Source organism: Acinonyx jubatus, chromosome C1 (assembly GCF_027475565.1).
Source record: "Acinonyx jubatus isolate Ajub_Pintada_27869175 chromosome C1, VMU_Ajub_asm_v1.0, whole genome shotgun sequence".
NCBI classification, from domain to species: Eukaryota; Metazoa; Chordata; class Mammalia; order Carnivora; family Felidae; genus Acinonyx; species Acinonyx jubatus.
This window is the reverse complement of record NC_069381.1, coordinates 116335110-116353415: the sequence shown is the minus strand read 5'-3', so window position 1 is coordinate 116353415 and position 18306 is coordinate 116335110. Positions and strand designations below refer to the sequence as shown.

Below are 18306 nucleotides of genomic sequence, written 5' to 3'. Positions count from 1 at the left end.
GATCTGAAACTTTACAGCACACTATAGTCCATAGACTAATAAGCAGGTGGAAAGGATTTGTGCTGGTCTTCTGGGGGATATGCCTGGATGGCACAGGTGGTTGGTGCTTGGTGTAACGGCTCCATTCTCCACTTGGTGGCGCTGCTCAGCTTAGTGGGGTCGATCCATGGAAGTGCACGAACAAAAATTGCAAATGGCCTAACCCAACTCCTTAGTCTCTAGCACAGAAACTTTGGTGCCGTCACCAACCTGCACACCAGCATCCCTTCTTTGTCTCAGGCTTCTGTCTGTTCCCTTCCTCTACCTTGACCATGTCTAAGCTGTTTGCCTGCCAGGTAGTAACCTCCCTCCAGGGTTTTATCTCAGATGGTGCTGTGTTTCAAAATCCCACACTTTGGAGACCCCCAGCAGCTTGGATCTGCTTAGACTCTCTGGGGGAGGGTCTCACCGAGCAATGGCCGGGTACCAGCTCGTCCCAGAAAACATTTGCACAGCAGCAGAGTCTCAGGGTTTATAGTAAATCACAACACACAGCCGACGCCAGGTTTTGGTGATGTCTGGCGTCTTTGTTCCAAGATCAGTAAACCTGGTTGGCCCAAGGGAAGGTTGTATGGCCTCTACCAAATGCACTTCAATCAGGTGAACCGCTTCTCCCTGTGTGGCACATGGACCCCTCAGACCGTGCTGCCTGCTCCTGAAGATTCACCCTGCTTCCTCACCAGAGCACCGCCAGGCCCTGAGCTTCAGACCATCAGACTCTGCACTCCACTGTTTATAGAACAGTGGTGGTATTAAAATCCTCTCCTTTCTCCCCATCAGTGGTTTTGGGGAACAGATTTTTTTTTTCCAGTCCCCTGCGAGTGTTTTCACTCTCTCTTTTTCTTTCCAGCTACTTTCAGGAACAGTACTTTGCTTGTGCAATCCCTAAGCACTGTATTCTCCCCCTTTCTCTTTCTGTCTTCTGTCCACAAAGATCACTTTCTACCCACAGTGGCTCTGCAGCTTTTCTCTCCCCCCGTTCACCTCTCCACACCATATACCTGCCAAGTTCTATGGCTCATATTATGCAGATTGTTGCGTTCGTCTGCAGATCAATTTCCTAGGTGTTCAAAATGGCTTGATACTGATCCACCTGCATTTCAGGGACGAGACAAGCTCAGGGTCCCCATACTACTCTGCCATCTTAACTCAAGAGCCCGTTTTGAACCACTTTTAGAAAACTCTGTAACAAGCTACAGTTAGAGCATTTTGAAAAATCCTGTCTGTGTTTGTGGTGGACAATGCCAGTAGCCTAATCATGTCATCTCCTTGTCTGGACAGCTGGCTTGTTAATTCATAACCACAGTTCCAGGTTTAGAGAAACCTTAATACCATACTCTCTAGCTCCTTTGCTGATGGTTTGAGTTTCCTCTACGATAGCCTCAAAATCATCCTGCCACTGTGTGGCATTCAGTGGCTCCTGAAGCAGTTCATTTTCCCTTTGGGTAGCTTGAACTATTAATTGAACTAAAAATCTGTCTTCTTTCAGTCTCTTTGTTCCTAATTCTGTCCCTTTGTGCTATGCAGAATAAATTTAATGCAGAATAAATTAAATCCCCCTTCCTTAAGTTTTTTGGCAAGAAACCCTCCTCCTTTCTTCAGTTTATTGCACTGTTTCAAGTGCCTGCTACACTTTATCAGTCTCCTCTGAGAAAAATTCTTATATGCCTGTATCCCAGAATTATAAATATTCTAGTTTTGTTCTGAACAGTTCATCATTAACCATAGTTTTAGCCACAAGAGTAATTGTTGGTTAATGCCTTGCTACCAGTTGTTGAATATTTACCATAAAGAAGTAAAATGTAGTTAGAACTCGACCCGTTCCCCTGTCACCACCACCACACCCAACCCTGCAGAGTTTTCCAAGAGAGTTTCTTTAAAAAAGAAAAATTAAAAAATTAAAAAAAAAAAGAAAAGAAAAAGATATACAAAACACTCATTTTGTCTCTTGGGTACAAACAGGCATTTTCATTTTAGCTTGTCTACTTTGTTTTTTGCATTCATTGTCTAGAATTGGCTTTCTAAGAAAATTCAGAGGACTTCAACAGAACATTCTATTTTGACTTTTCAAGGAACACATGCATTTAGTCCTGATATTTAGGTGATTCATTACTAGGCATTTTCTGTCACATAATGCAACTTAAATTTTATACTAAGAATAATAATATTTCCTCAGTTTTGCTTGTTGTGTTTTCTCTTGATAACAGATTCTAAAGAACTTAATAGTAAGTTCTGCACCTGGGCTGTTTTATATATTCTCTTTTAATCTTTGCAACCAGCCAGTGAGATACGTGAATTATCTTTATTTTATAGTTGAAGACACTTTGACACCAAGATACTCAGTTATCTGCTTACAAATTTCATGACTTGTATACAACCAGAATATGAACAAAATTCCATTTAATGGGAAAGTCATAGCCTTTTTGCAATTCTAAATCACTTTATCCATACTTTAAATTAAGAGAGGAACGGGGTGCATGGGTGGCTCAGTTGGTTGGGCGTCCAACTTCGGCTCAGGTCACGATTTCATCGTTCATGAATTTGAGCCCCACATCGGGCTCTGTGCTGACAGCTCAGAGCCTGGAGCCTGTTTTGGATCTGTGTGTGTGTGTGTCTCTCTCTCTCTGCTCCTCCCCTGCTCACACTCTATCTCTCTCTCAAAAATAAATAAACATAAAAACAAAACAAAAAATAAATTAAAATAAAATAAAATAAAATAAAATAAAATAGGAGAGGAAACCATCTATAGCTTAGTTCTTGGTAAAAGACCTTTCTGTTGTTTTATTGTCAAAATCTAGACTGGGACTTGTATTTACTTTCACCATGACTCTGTCATGTCCCTTTTTATTTAAAATAACATGTCATCAAAATTTAAAACTATGTTTATAAAAAATACCAGAAAGACAAACAACTTGTTTTTGTAGGTTTTTTTCCCCCCTTTAGATTTCATTTCTTCTTAGAATACATTCATACATTTTTTTTTTTCTTTTCATTCCTATTTCAGAAATTTTTTCTTCTCAGAAGTGCACACATCTGAACAGGAACCAGACCTGTTAGGCATGGGCAAAAGAAGCCACTAGCTTGGCTCTACTCTGGCTCTCTTTCAGCTTTGCCCTTGTCTGTGGGGGTTAGGATTTTGCAGGACCAGGGGGGCATACCAGTCTATCACCTATGACTGTGCCTTCTTTTCTAGACACTTCTTTTTAACCTTTAGTTCTCTGTCCATATAGCTCTGGCGCCACTTACAGTGTGGCCATTTTCCCTAGGTCCATTCTCCCTGGGATAGATCACATGGTATATGTACCTCTGGGCCAGCAGGATAGCTCAGAGGCAGCAATTTGCCGAGGAGTGGAGAACAAGCTTCATATGGGCTGGTATGTTCACACATATGTTCATAGGCCCCCAAGCTAAGAATGGAGCTTAGGGTAGGAAAAGAAGTAGGGTGGGCTCCAGGCCGGAGTCTAGGTTCTGGCTGTCTTCCTTCTATTGTGACAGTGGATTTTGCCCTCCTAGGTTTTGTAGATGTTTCAAGGAAAGAGGATAGAATGGATTTTGTTTAGCACTCTATTCAAGTTATTTGTATCGTCTCATATATGGATGTATAGTATATAGGTCCCTGTTTCTACTTTTGTTCTAGGCCCCACAATTTAAGGGCAGGTCTGTTCTGAGCTGCTATCTTGGCAGCTCCTCTTGAAGTTACAGGCATTTTCAGCAGTATGCCCGGGAACATTTCTTTTCCCTAAAGGTACAACAAGGTTCAACTGCACAGCCACTCTCTGTCCCTTATGCAGTGGCACCGGACTGCGATCTGATGAATTCTTTTTCCGGACACAAAATTAAAGAACACATCTGGTAAATTCTTGCCAATTCATTAAGATTTCCATGTGGCTTTGTTTTTTTTGTGGATTTTTTTAGCTGTATATGATGTAGTGGAAGAAAAGCTAGAAAATGAACCAGACTTCCAGTACATTCCTGAGAAAGCCCCACTAGATAGCGTCCATCAGGATGACCATTCCCTGCGGGAGTCAATGATCCAGCTAGCTGAGGGGCTTATCACTGGAACAGTCCTGACACAATTTGATGTAAGTACTATTGTATGGAAAGGATGTTGGGTCATATTTTTAAATTAATTTCATAGTTTCCTAACTACCTAATCTATCATTTATAATGTATAAACTAAAATGATATTCTGAGAAATAATTGACTTAAAAAATGTTCTAAAATCCATAGTTTTAAACATTTCTTGCAAAATGCTAGCTGTGGTGACATAATAATCTATTAAAAGAGAAGAATAAGGAGATTTTATGTGTATGTCTTCAAACTAAATTTTTTCCTGTAATTATATAGCTCTTTTTATGAAAGGTAACAGGTAAAGATAGTCTATGGTGGAGCTAAAAATTCTGAGTTAAAGAAAAAGAATTTTTGTACCTAGTCATATTTAATCCTTCTCTACTTTTTGTCTGTCTAATTGGTCATCATTAATATTTGTTGCTCTAAAGTATGTGTTATTGATGATTGACTATAAACCATTTGTGACTGTAAATCATTTAGGGTAGGTCAGTTTTTCTTTTGAGAAGTTCTTGGTTCATATACTGTGTAAACATCTCCAAACTAAATGAAAATGGTATATAATTCTCATGAGAAATTGCACAGAATTCAGCTTTGCAAATTTGGTTCAATACCCTACTAGCCTAAGGTACATACATCATTGTACGGTTGAGATATCCTAAGGAAAAAAACCTGTTTGTTTTTTGCATAGAAATAAGTCTGAAAAACAAAACAGAACCTCTTAATGGCTTGCTGAATTCATCTTAAGCTCTTTTTTTTTTTTTTAAAGCAACTATATCGGAAAAAACCTGGAATGACAATGTCTTGTGCCAAATTACCTCAGAATATTTCCAAAAATAGATACAGAGATATTTCGCCTTGTAAGTATCTACTGTCTCTGTTTATTAAGTTCAGTCTTTGTAGCATAGCTTTATTAAAACGTTCTTTCTTTTAAATTTTTTTCTCAGATGATGCTACACGGGTCATTTTAAAGGGTAATGAAGACTATATCAATGCAAATTATATAAACGTAAGTTTATTTTTATTATGCCTTTGTCATTCGGAATAAGACGGACTATAATTTTGTGGTTCATTTTTTTTCCCCCCAAATATTTATTTATTTTGAGAGAGAGAAAGAGAGTGTGCACGAGGCCGGTGGGGGGTGGTAGGGACAGAAAGAGAAGGAGACAGAGAGAGGATCCCAACTGTGCTATCAGCCCAGAGCCCGATGCGGGGCTCAAACTCACAAACCATGAGATCATGACCTGAGCCAAAATCAAGAGTCAGGCACTTAACCAACTGAGCCACCCAGGCATCCCTAAACTTTGAGGTTCCTTTTATATTTGAGAGAATATTAACAGTTTCAGATATTGAAAAATATTAAAATACAAATGTTAAAAAATAATTTGATACTGGGGCACCTGCCTGGGATTCTCTCTCTCCCTCTCTCTCAGCCCTTCCCCCACTTGTGCACGTGTTTGCTCACACTCTCTCTCAAAATAAATAAACCTTACCAAAAATAGTTTGGTACTGGTATATTAACATGCATATAGAGCAGTGGAGTAGAATAGTTCAGAAATATTTTTTATCTATAAATACTTCACCTACTTCCTCACTTTTTGTATACCATATTTTAGATATATGAAAATATAAATGTAAAAATGGAATCGTGAAACTACTTGGAGGAAATGTATGAGAATTATTTAAAATCAAAGAGGGAAAATTTTTTCTAAGTTTAGACACTCATCTAAACTTAACTCACAGAAAGAAAAATACAAATCAAAACTGCAAGGGATTACTATTTTTCACCTATTAGATTGAAATATCAAAAAGTGTGATAATATCATATACAAGTCTGTATCCCTTATCTGAAATCTTGGGGCCAAATAGACTTTGGGATTCGTAATTTTTTGGATTTTTGAAAGTTTATTCAGTGCCTATACCAAATACTGTAATAAGTAACATCCCTAGTAGACTATGTGACATTACCCTGTAATCAATGCGTTGATACTCAATGGGAAACATGGATATTCCCACTGAGTGGTACTCCTAAAGACTGTAAATAATCTTAGATTAACTCAGGTCAGATATTGTTGTCAAATGAGTCCAATTTAGGTCAGATGTACCAAACAAAGGACAAACTTACACTTCAGAGCACTGGGAGTTTCAAAATTGTGTGTGAGGGATCAGCAGTATATTAAAGAGACTCTCAGGGAAAAAGCATCCCTGATACATTGTTGGTGGAAGTATAAATAGGTACAACCTCTTTGGAGAGGTAACTAACAAAAATGTTAGGTTTATAAAAATAACTCAGTGCAGTCTTGTTTATGGTAACAAATAGATTAGCAGCAACTTAAATGTTTGTTAAATAAATTATGGTATATTTATACAGTAGAGCCATTAAAAAGAATGAAGTTTTATGTACTAATCTGACATGATCTCAATGATAAAGTGGAAAAAGAAAGAAGATACACAGAACTACATTGTAAGCCACCTTTTATGTCTTACAGAAAACAAAGACTTCTGCATGTGCATTTGTGTGTTGTTTATAGAGTGTCTCTGAAAGGATATTTTAGAAATTACAGGGGTTCCTAGGTGACTCAGTCGGTTTAAGTGTCTGACTCTTGGTTTCAGCTCAGATTATGATCTCATGGTTCATGAGTTCAAGCCCTGCATCGGGCTTTGTGCTGACAGCGCAGAACCTGCTTGAGATTCTCTCTCTCTCCCTCTCTTTCTGCCTCTCTGCCCGCCCCCTCAAAAATAAATACAATTTTTTTAAAAATTAAAAAAGGGGGGCACCTGGGTGGCTCAGTTGGTTGGGCGTCCAACTTTGGCTCAGGTCATGATCTCACAGTTTGTGGGTTCGAGCCCTGCGGCGGGCTCTGTGCTGACAGCTCAAAGCCTACAGCCTACTTTGGATTCTGTGTCACCCTCTCTCTCGGCCCCTCCCCCGCTCACACTCTGTCTCCTCTCAGTCTCGAAAATAAAAAAAAACATTAAAATTTTTTTTAATTAAAAAAATAAAGAAATTAGCAAAAAGGATTGTTCTTCTGGGTGTGAACCAGAGGCTGGGAAGAGAGTGAGACCTCTTTTTCTGTTCACCCTTTAGTATTCTTCCAGTGCCGCGTGTGTGTGTGTGTGTGTGTGTGTGTGTGTGTGTGTGTGTGTGACCTTTTCTTCTTTTTTAATGAAGTCTCAAAATGTAGTAGGATGATAATCCTCCCCGAATACTCACGATCTTACTTCTTCTTAAAAATAATTAATTTAAAATATTTTTACTATCTTTTTCTATTGTATGTGTTGTGTATATTTCTTATGTATGTTATATAGTATAATGTATATGTTATATAGTGTGTATTATTTGTAAAGTCTGAACTAAAACAAACGGCAGAATTTTTGCTTCTTGCAAATTTTACCTGTTAAGCTGTTTAGAGACAAATATTTTTTATTTCTGTAGCAAGTCTCTTCCTCTAAAGCAGGGTTTTCTGTAAAGCTGCTCTTAAGCCCACAAGAGTGCTTTGGAAAATATTTTAATTTTTATTCCCAATACTTAAAAGATAAATATGTATAAAACTACTGAGAAATTTCTTCTATAGATAAAGAAATTGTTAATAAAGTTTTATTGATTTTGCAGCTTTTTGAGATCAGTTGTATTCAGTTATTATTTAGTGGATGATTTTCATATACTTGATCACAGTAAAAAGTAATAATGTAAAAGACTTTTAGTTTTGTGTCCTTTTCTTTTTAGATGGAAATCCCTTCTTCTAGCATTATAAATCAGTATATTGCTTGTCAAGGGCCATTACCACACACTTGTACAGATTTTTGGCAGATGACTTGGGAACAAGGCTCCTCCATGGTTGTAATGTTGACCACACAAGTTGAACGTGGCAGAGTAAGTCATACTTGAATCTTAAACAATGCTTGCGCTGTTTTCAAATTAAATTGCATATATGGTCAAAATATTCACGTTGATTTAGTCTTTTTTGTAACCTTTAAACTTACTTTCTTGTGTTGTGATTAAAATCATAGTGACTAACATATAATAAATATGATATATAAATGTTAACTACTATTATCAGTTATTATCTAAATGGATTAATAGCTATTTGATAAAGGATTTGGATCTAAAATATATAAAGAACTCCTGCAACTCACAATAAAATGATAAAACCCCAACTAAAAAATTTTTTTCTTAATGTTTGTTTATTTTTGAGAGAAAGAGAGACAGAGTGGGTAGGAGAGGGCAGAGAGAGAGGGAGACACAGAATCCAAAGCAGGCTCCAGGCTCTGAGCCGTCAGCACAGAGCCCGACGCCGAGCTTGAACTCATGAGCTGTGAGATCATGATCTGAGCCTAAGTCGGACGCTCAACTGACTGAGCCACCCAGGTGCCCCGATAGAATCCCAATTTAAAAATGGCCAAATATTCTGAGTAGATGTTTCTTGAATAAAGATATTTAAATGGCCAGTAAGGTCATGAAAAGGTGCTTGGCTGGCATCATTAGTCACAAAGGAAATGCAAAAATCAAAACCACAAGGAGGTAGCACTTCATATCCAATAGGATGACTAAAATAAAAATGACAGATAATAGCAAGTGTTGACAATGATAGGGAGAAAATGACACCCTCTTATACTGTTGGTAAATTTGTACAATGGTGCAGCTGCTTTGGGAAACAGTCTGTCAGTTCCTCGAAAGGCTAACCATAAGAGTTGTTACAACTCAGCAGTTTCACTCCTAGGCATACCCAGGAGAAATGAAAACATACATCCACACAAATACTTGTACACAAATGTTCATAGCAGCATTATTCATAATAGCCAAAGGGTGGAAACAATCAAAATGTAACAAATAAAACATGGTATAATCATGTGTGTGTGTGTGTGTGTATATATATATATAAAACTTGGCAATAAAAAGGAATGAAGAAATGATACATGCTACAACATGCATGAACCTAGAAAGCATCATGCCAAGTGAACAAAGCAGTCAACAAAGACCGCGCACAGTATGATTTCATTATATGAACTGTCCAGAGTAGGCAAATTCACAGAGGACAGAAAAGTGGATTAATGGTTGCCTAGGTCCAGAATGAGAGAAGAGGTTAGGATAGAGGAACACACAGTGATTATTAATGGGTTTGGGAGTGAAAAAATGTTCTGAAAGTGATTGTTGCACACTTCTGTAAATATACTAAAACTAATTGAATTGTGTGCTTTAAATGGGCAAATGGTATGGTATGTGAATTATATGTCAGTAAAGCTTTTTTTTTTTTAAAGTCCTAATTATGGGGTGCCTAGCTGGCTCAGTCAACTTTAGCATCTGACTCTTGGTTTTGGTTTAGGTCATGATCTCACAGTTTGAGTTCACGCCCCAGGTTGGGCTCTGTGCTGACAGGGAAGAGTCTGCTTGGGATTCTCTCTCTCTCTCTCTCTCTCTCTCTCTCTCTCTCTCTCTCTCTCTCTCCCTCTCTGTCCCTCACCTGTTTGTGCTGTCCCTCTCTGTCTCTCTCAAAATAAATAAACTTAAAAAAAATTTTTAATCCTAATTATGAAAATAAATGCATTGGCATTTTAGATAATCTTTCTCATTGTTAACTTAAATCTAGAAATATAAGAATTAATGCACCATTTTGCCACTGTCATAGTAAATAATTCACACAAGAATTAAGAATTGTAAAACATTGGATGAAAGCTTGTAATAAACAGGATATTTGCAGTCTCAAAATCTATCCAGATTATTATTACAAAGAAAAAATGATGAAGAAATGTTAATAGAGTTGGCAGATCTAGGTGAAGGATATATGAAGGTTCCTCAAATTATTCTTGTAATTTTTTTGTAGGCTTAAAAGTTTTCAAAAAGTAAAACATTTTCAAAATTGAAGAACCTAAATTCTATATATTTCTTAAATCTATTGATGTCAGGTTAAGTGTCACCAGTATTGGCCAGAACCCACAGCAAGTTCATCCTATGGATGCTACCAAGTCACCTGCCACTCAGAAGAAGGAAACACAGCATATATCTTCAGGAAGATGACACTATTTAACCAAGAGGTAGGAAGGCAGGATATCCACTCAATAGAACTTTTATGTTCAAGGTAAAACTTTGAAAGCCAAAAATGTTTTGAGTCCTGGTTAACTAGGAAATATTATTTTAAAATTACTGAATTATTTGCTTCTTTGGGATTCTTTGGAATCTTATGAAATGTATACTCCTGCTATATTAAATGCATTTTCACTTTCTCTAGGTAGATATGAATGGTCAGTAAAAAAAGATGCTAGTAAATAATACTTATTACTCATAATACTTTGCCTATTCATTAAAAATTATGCCAGGTTTGTGTTTAGTTTCTTCCTACCAGTAACATCAATAAAGTATTTGGGTATATCTGTGGAAATAGAATAATTAAAAACTGTCAAATTATTGTCCTTTTTGTAAAAGAGTATAAAGGAGAGCGTTCACAGTCTCCTCAGTATTAAGAAGGAAAAGGTTGTAGGCAGGATCCTCTGACAGCAGACAGATTATAGCTTTCTAATTGCTAGTTTACTGCCACCTGGGTCACTCTTCTTTGCTTCCAAATCCAGAGCTAGAAATGGAAACTGATTAGTAAATGATGGCTTAGTAACCCACTTGGAAGATATGTGTGGAGGGTGGCATGTTGCCAGTCTTGTCAGGCTGTTAAAGACCGTACACCCCACTTTCACTGCCTGCAGCTAGAGATTCCCCTGTAGCCACCTTTGGTTTTGACGGGGGCTCGGGAAGAGCAAATAGTACAGTCTACTACCTTTGTATACCCATGCCTACCCCATCAATGGTTAAGCCTTAGGAAATGAGAGCTTCCTCTCCCCCTCCCTGCCCCATTCTACCTCCCAGAATGTGAATAAAGGAGCCCAGCAAGACCGCTTTACTGACCCAGAGGGAAGGAACTAGAAGTCGTGCTGATGTATAATAAAGGAATCTGGCACTGAATAGGTTATAAGAAATAAAAAATTAAACTTTCAAAATCTTTTGTAGATTCCATCAGAATGAATTTAGGGCTTAGGGACATACACTGTATAGCTCATGGTCTAATGTAACAAGGTAAGTCCGTAAGATATTTCTTCATTTTCCCAAATGGATATGAAAGGCTGTATATGGCTTCAACATAGTCTCTTTATGCTCCACCTATAGATTATCCATGGCAGTTTATAATATTAAAGTGTCTTTTCTTCACAAACCCTGAGTACCTCAGAACTATGCTAAGACACAAATTAGTTTTTAAAGTTTGGGACAAATATAATTGGGAAAATACATTTGTTACCATACCAAATACATACATACATGGATAAATAGACAGACACTACCTCAAAACATAATAAAAGATAATTTTACATTAACCATTTTTGTAATTATTGGTACATTAAGTTAATTAAATTCTTATGTTAATAATAATCAAGGAGCACCTGGGTGGCTCAGTCGGTTAAGCATCTGACTCTTGATCTCGGGCTCAGGTCTTGATCTCAGGGTCATGAGTTCAAGCCCTGTTTTGGGCTCCACGCTAGGTGTGAAGCCTACTTTAAAAAAAAAAAAAATAATAATAATAATAATCAAAGGTTGTCTATTATAGATAACCATCTCATTTCATAGGATACTAAAAAATTACTTATCAGGTTATTCTGAGGTCTCTTTGGGAATTCTTCTTTCATTAGTTCCTTTCTTAATCACCTTGTACTTTAATGGTCTTTTCTGGAAGCTCCCTTTAATGTAAATGACTGTAGCCAGATTTAATAGTGTTGAATGACCATACCTACCAATTTTTGAGAATATGATTCCAAACAGCTGATGGGGTAATTTATAGGTCTTCTCATAGAATCCTTTCAAAATAAGACTATCCCTTTGGGTTGGAGGTGTTATTTTTCATTTTAAGACAATAAGGCTCTGATATATTAAGTGCTTACCGGCAGAGTCAAGATTAGAAATGAGATGCATAAATCCAATACCTTTCTCCATTTTACTGATTCTTGGCTCCTAAAAAAGAATTAAGCCCTGATTTGACTTTGTGTTCTTATGATCTCCAGTTTTTAATCCACATTTATTTTGAGATTTTGTTTTCCTAATTTCCATTATTTCACTTGGGTTTTTCAGAATTAGCCCAATTTTGCTTATAAAAGTTTTTTTACCTTACCATTTTGTTCACCTAACACTTTTTAGTTTTCTTCACACCTTTCTTTGTATCTTAACTTGGTTTGCTTATTTATTTGATTGTCATCTGAAAAATACAAATAGACAAATTGAGTTATCAGAAGAGTAGTGATCCAGGTAGACAATACTCAATGGATACAACTGTTTCTGTGAAAGTTTCTTTCTTTTTCATTAAAATTTGGGGTTTTATTGAATTTCTGCATTACTTTTTGTGTGTAGTGGGAATACTTTGCTCGCTTTTCTTCTAAAATTAAAATGACATAAATGTTTATACCTTAAAGATAATTCCTTAGTCAAAGTGCATAATTTTTCATTCACACTTAGAAAAATGAGAGTCGTCAACTCACTCAGATCCAATACATAGCCTGGCCTGACCATGGAGTCCCCGATGATTCCAGTGACTTTCTGGATTTTGTTTGTCATGTACGAAATAAGAGGGCTGGCAAGGAAGAACCTATTGTTGTTCACTGCAGGTATTCTATTTTCTGTCTTTTATGATTGAATAGCTGACCAGATAGGTCACTTCTAAAAGGAAATGTGTATTTTATTTTGTCCTTAAATTGTGATCATCACTATTTTAATTAGAGGGAACCTAAAGCTATGAAATGAAGCTGGAAGGCAGCAGGTATGTCCCAACACATGATTGTCTGAAACATTATCATAAGAAGTAAAAATAATACTTTACTGATTAATTCTTAGAAGGTTGTCTTTTTCATAGTTTACCTCTCAGACATTGGGTGTCTTATAATGGCTGGCATCTTAGACTTGATGAAATACAATATTGTAGGCATTCAGTTGCAGCCTAAGGTTTAGATTTTCTCCTCCCAGCAAGGTACTCCCTCCCGTTCTGTGACCCCTCCCAGGATATTTGTTAAGTACCCTCCCCTCTTGGAGTGGCTGTACCCAGTATCTATCATCAGAGGCTATGCCACTTCTATGAGCCCTAGGTGAACAATGGTAGGCTACCCTTTCTTGCTTTCATATTCAGGCCCCATTCTGCCTTCCAGAGGGCCAGGTACAATCACTCTAGCCTTCACTGCCACCAACCCAGAGTAGGAAACTGAAATTATCTTCTCCTTATCCTAGCCATTTCTGTCGTTAAGTGATTCATTCAGAAGCTGTATTGAATCTTCTGAATAGATAAATGAAGGTATCTCTTCATCCTTAAACTTTCCGGCACTTTTTTAAGAGCAGACTTTCAAATTATCAAAACAGATTATAGACCAGATATCTGAGAGGAAAAATGTCAGGAGTGATGAACACGTTTGGCCATTTCATATCCTAAGCCCCCAAAAGCTGCTATAGCTATGTTCACAGAGAATACTTCAAAAAGTTGTTCTTGACTATCCCAATTCTAAAGTTTAATCAAAATTAAATTTGATTTTAAAAACTGACTTGAATATGTAAAATACTATTGTCTTTTGTACATTTGTTAATGATTATTGTAACTTTGTTATTTTGCATTTTAAAGTGAGGTTGCTCCAGTAAGCTTCTATACTTGTTCAGATTTTTAAAACTGAAATGTGACTCTTTTAAAGTAGCATTTTTACACTAACAGTGGGGAAGGGGTGGATACAAACCATTTAATCTGCATTACGTGTGAAATGTTTTTCAGTTTTCAAAGTATTTTTTAGTTGGGTTCTACTTTTGTAATATAAAACTTTTAATTAAAATCAAATTATTATTCCATTGTATTATGTTTCATTCAGTACTTTAATTTACTGCACAAAAGCCACAAGAAGTGTGACAGGATAGTATCAATGAGACCTTGCCCCTTACTTTTTTAGTGCTGGAATTGGAAGAACTGGGGTTCTTATTACTATGGAAACAGCCATGTGTCTCATTGAATGCAATCAACCAGTTTATCCACTAGACATTGTAAGAACAATGAGAGATCAACGAGCCATGATGATCCAAACACCTGTAAGTACTGCACTTTATGTACTTGTGTGTATTCTCAACATGATGATTTTTGTTACCATTATATATGCCAAACCATATTTTTATATTTTAATTCCTTACCAGGAGCCAGTAACCCGTAGCATAGGGGTTGGTGAATATTGCCTGTGAGCCAAATCTGGCCCACCCCTTGTTTTTGTAAATAAAGTTTTATTGGCACACAGCCATTCCCACTTCTTTACGTATTGTCTATGACTGTTTTTATACTAAAGTATCAAAGTTGAGAGGTTGCAACAGGTACCATATGATTGGCAAAACCTAAAACATTTACTAACTGATCTTTTACAGAAAATGTTTCTTAGTACCACCCTATCATGTTAATCCTTGAATGCTTAAACAGGTGCAGAGGAACTTTCCCTCTATTAAGTGTCAGTCAAGTGGGATGCCAAGAACTGGAGAGTCTTGATAGACCTGTTTTCCATGAAACAGCTGTGGTGAAATCACATTCTTTTTAACATAAGAACTTGAATCACAACAACAGCAACAACAAAAGTCATGGAAATTAAGCTACTCACTTATTGTATTCTACACAGACTCTAAATTATATTCCAAGAATAAAAAGAAGAATTTTAGAGTTAATGTTAAGATTATTTTTTGTATTAAGCCATGGTGAAATATTAGCATTGTTGGTGGCATTAAAGTTATTGAAGTGAATCGACCTGTGTGATCTAATAAATGCCTGTCATTTTTTTTAGCTTTTAATTATAGAAAATTTCAAATGTACGCAAGAGTACATAATCAAACATAATCAAACGCAAGAGTAGATAATCAAACACTATGTTGAGTACTCAAACCCAACAGCATTTGCCATATTGTTTCATCTGTAGTGCCACCTACTCTCCCATATTTGAAGCAAATCCTAGACGTCAGATCATTTTGTCTATAAATATTTTAGTGTGTATCTGTAAAAGGTACAGAGTGGTTTTTCTTCTAAACAAAATCACAATACCATCATCACGTGTAAGTATAATAAACAGTAATTTCTTAATGTTATCAAATAGCCTATATTCAGATTTTCATTTGTCCCATATAAATCATGTCTTTTTTATAGAACAGCTTTATTGAAATATAATGCACATACCACAAAATTTACCTATTTATTAATTTTTAGCTTATTTTTGAGAGAGCGAGCAGTGGGGAAGGGGCAGAGAGAGAGAGGAGGACAGAGGATCTGAAGCCAACTCTGTGCTGACAGCAGAGAGCCCAATACAGGGCTTGAACTCAAAAACCGTGAGATCATGACCTGAGCCGAAGTCAGACACTTAACGAACTGAGCCACCCAGGCGCCCACAAAATTCACCCTTTTAAAGTATATAGTTCATTAGTTTTTAGTATATCACAGAGTTTTGCAACCATCACAACTATCTAATTTTAGAATATTTCATCACCTGAAGAAGAAACCCCATACCCATTTCCCTCATACAGTCTCCAACCTCCCCCCAGCCCAGCTTCAGGTAACCACTAATCTACTTTCTGTCTCTGTAACTTTACCTTTTCTGGACCTTTCATATGCATGAAATCATACAACTTGGTCTTTATAATTGACTTCTTTTAATTAGCATAATATTTACAGGTTTATCCATTCTATAGAGTGTATCATATTTCATTTCTTTCTCTTTTTTTGTTTGCCTGAATAGTATTCCATTGTTTATTCATCTGTTCATGGGCATTTAGATCATTTCTGCTTCTTGGTTATTATGAATAATGGTACCATAAACATTTGCGTATGTTTTTGTGTGAATATGTTTTCATTTCTCTTGGGTATATACCCAGAGGGGGAATTGCTAGGTCATATGGTAACTCTGTTTAACCTTTTGAGTAACTGCCAGACTGTTTCCAATGTGGCTATACCATTTTGCCATTCTTCTGTCAGTGTATGAGGGCTCTGTTTTCTCCATATCATCGTCAACACTTGTTATTATCTGTCTTTTTAAGGTGGTCTCTGCACCAATGTGGGGTTCGAATTTGTGACCCCGAGATCAAGAGTCCCATACTCCACTGACTGAGCCAACCAGGCACCCCTCTCTTTTTTCTATTTTAGCCTACTGAACATAAAGTGGTATCTTGTTGTGGTTTTGATTTGTGTGTCCCTAATAACTAGTGCTTTCAAACCTTTTGCCCTTTTATTTTTTTTAAAGATTTTATTTTTAAATAATCTCTGCACCCAACAAAGGGCTTGAATTCACAGCCTTAGATCAAGAGTCACACGTTTCACCAACTGAGCCAGCCAGATGCCCCTTCCCCTTTTTTCAGTTTGTTCTTTTGGTCATTTTATTGTTGAGTTGTAAGAGTCCTTTATATTTTCTGAATACAAGTGCCTTGTACGTCTATGGTTTGCAAATGTTTTCTTCCATGCCGTTCTTTTACTTTTTTGATTATGTCATTTGTAGCACAGAAGTTTTTAATTTTGATGAAGTCTAGTTTATATATTTTTTAAATCACATATGCTTTTGGTGTCATATCTAAGAAATCATTGCCGAAACTCAAGGCTGCAAAGGTTTATTCTTCTGCTTTCTTCCGAGAGTTTTATAGTCTAGCTCTCACATGTGTGTCTGATTTATTTTGAGTTAGCTTTTACATATAGTTTGAGGTATGGTTCCAGTTTCATTCTTCTGCATGTGGTTTTCCAGTTGTCTCCACTCCATTATGGAAAAGACTGTTCTTTTCTTTTAAAAAAAATTTTTTTTAACATTTATTTATTTTTTGAGAGACAGAGAGAGACAGAGCATGAGCAGGGGAGGGGCAGAGAGAGAGAGAGAGAGAGAGAGACACAGAATCCGAAGCAGGCTCCAGGCTCTGGGCTGTCAGCACGGAGCCTGATGCAGGGCTTGAACCCATGAACCGTGAGATCATGACCTGAGCCGAAATCAGTTGCTTAACCGACTGAGCCACCCAGGCACCCCAAGATTGTTGTTAATTGTCTCTATGTTCCTTGTCAAAAACTAGTTGACCACAAATGTAAGGGTTTATTTTTGGACTTTGAACTCTGTTCCATTGATTTATATGCCTATCCTTATACTACTTACATAGTGTCTTGATTACTTATAGTTTTATAATAAAATTCGAAGTCAGGAAATGTGACTCTCCCAACTCTGTTCCTTTTTCAAGACTGTTTTAGCTATTCAGAGTCCCTTGCTTTTCCATATTAATTTTATATGGATTCATTATATGTTCTCTGCAAAAAAAAGCAAGATATGGATTGCATTAAATCTACATATCATTTTAGGGGAGTGTTGCCATCTCAATGATATTCCATCTTCCAAACCATGAACACAAAATGTCTTTCCATCTATTTATGTCTTCTTTAATTTCTTTCATATGTTGTAGTTTTCAGTATACAAGTCTTCTTTTGTCAAATTTATTAAGCTTTTTAGTCTTTTTGGTGCTATTTTAAGGGAAATTGTTTTCTTAATTTCAGTTTGGGAGTATACATTGCTTGGGTATAGACATAAAATTGATTTTGTATGTTGATCATGTATCCTGCAACCTTGCTGAAATAATTCATTAACTCTAATAATTTTTTACCTATGAAAGTGGATTCCTTAGGATTTTCTATATACAAGATATTATTTGTAAATAGAGGTAGTTTACTTCTTCCTTTCCACTTTAGATGCCTTTCCTTTCTTTTTTTTTAAGTTTATTTGTTTGTTTAGAGAGTGAGAGAGAGAGAGAGCTTGAGCAGGGAAGGGGCAGAGAGAGAGGATCCAAAGCAAGCTCTATGCTGCCAGTGCAGAGCCCCGTGTGGGGCTCAAACTCACAAACCATGAGATCATGACCTGAACTGAAATCAAGAATTGGAGGCTTAGCCAACTGAGCCACCCAGGCACTCCCGTCCCCCCTTTTTTCTCCCAAGTGTCCCAAGCTAAAACTTCCAGTACAATGTTAAAGTGGTAAAACCAGACACTCTTGTCTTGTTCCTGGTCTTAGGGAGAGAGATAGCTTTCAGTTTTTTACCCACTAAGTATGTAACAAGCTGCCTTTTGTCAGGTTGAGGAAGTTCCCTCTGTTGCTAGTTTGTTGAGTAATTTCATCATGAAAAGATGTTCAGTTCTGTCAAATGCTTTTTGTGTATGTATGTC

At 36.8% G+C, this 18306-nt stretch overlaps 1 protein-coding gene across 11 annotated transcripts in view; it reads left to right on the top strand.

Annotated features, from left to right (window-relative positions):
• The window catches only part of PTPN4 (protein tyrosine phosphatase non-receptor type 4), a 219252-nt gene that overhangs the window by 197230 nt on the left and 3716 nt on the right, over positions 1-18306 (top strand). For all 11 annotated transcript variants that reach the window (XM_053214891.1, XM_053214895.1, XM_053214894.1 and 8 more), the window contains 7 exons: positions 3955-4121; positions 4877-4967; positions 5055-5116; positions 7835-7981; positions 10012-10140; positions 12593-12741; positions 14056-14191. In XM_053214891.1, the coding sequence (XP_053070866.1) occupies positions 3955-4121; positions 4877-4967; positions 5055-5116; positions 7835-7981; positions 10012-10140; positions 12593-12741; positions 14056-14191 (881 nt within the window). The remainder of the gene's footprint in view (positions 1-3954; positions 4122-4876; positions 4968-5054; positions 5117-7834; positions 7982-10011; positions 10141-12592; positions 12742-14055; positions 14192-18306) is intronic.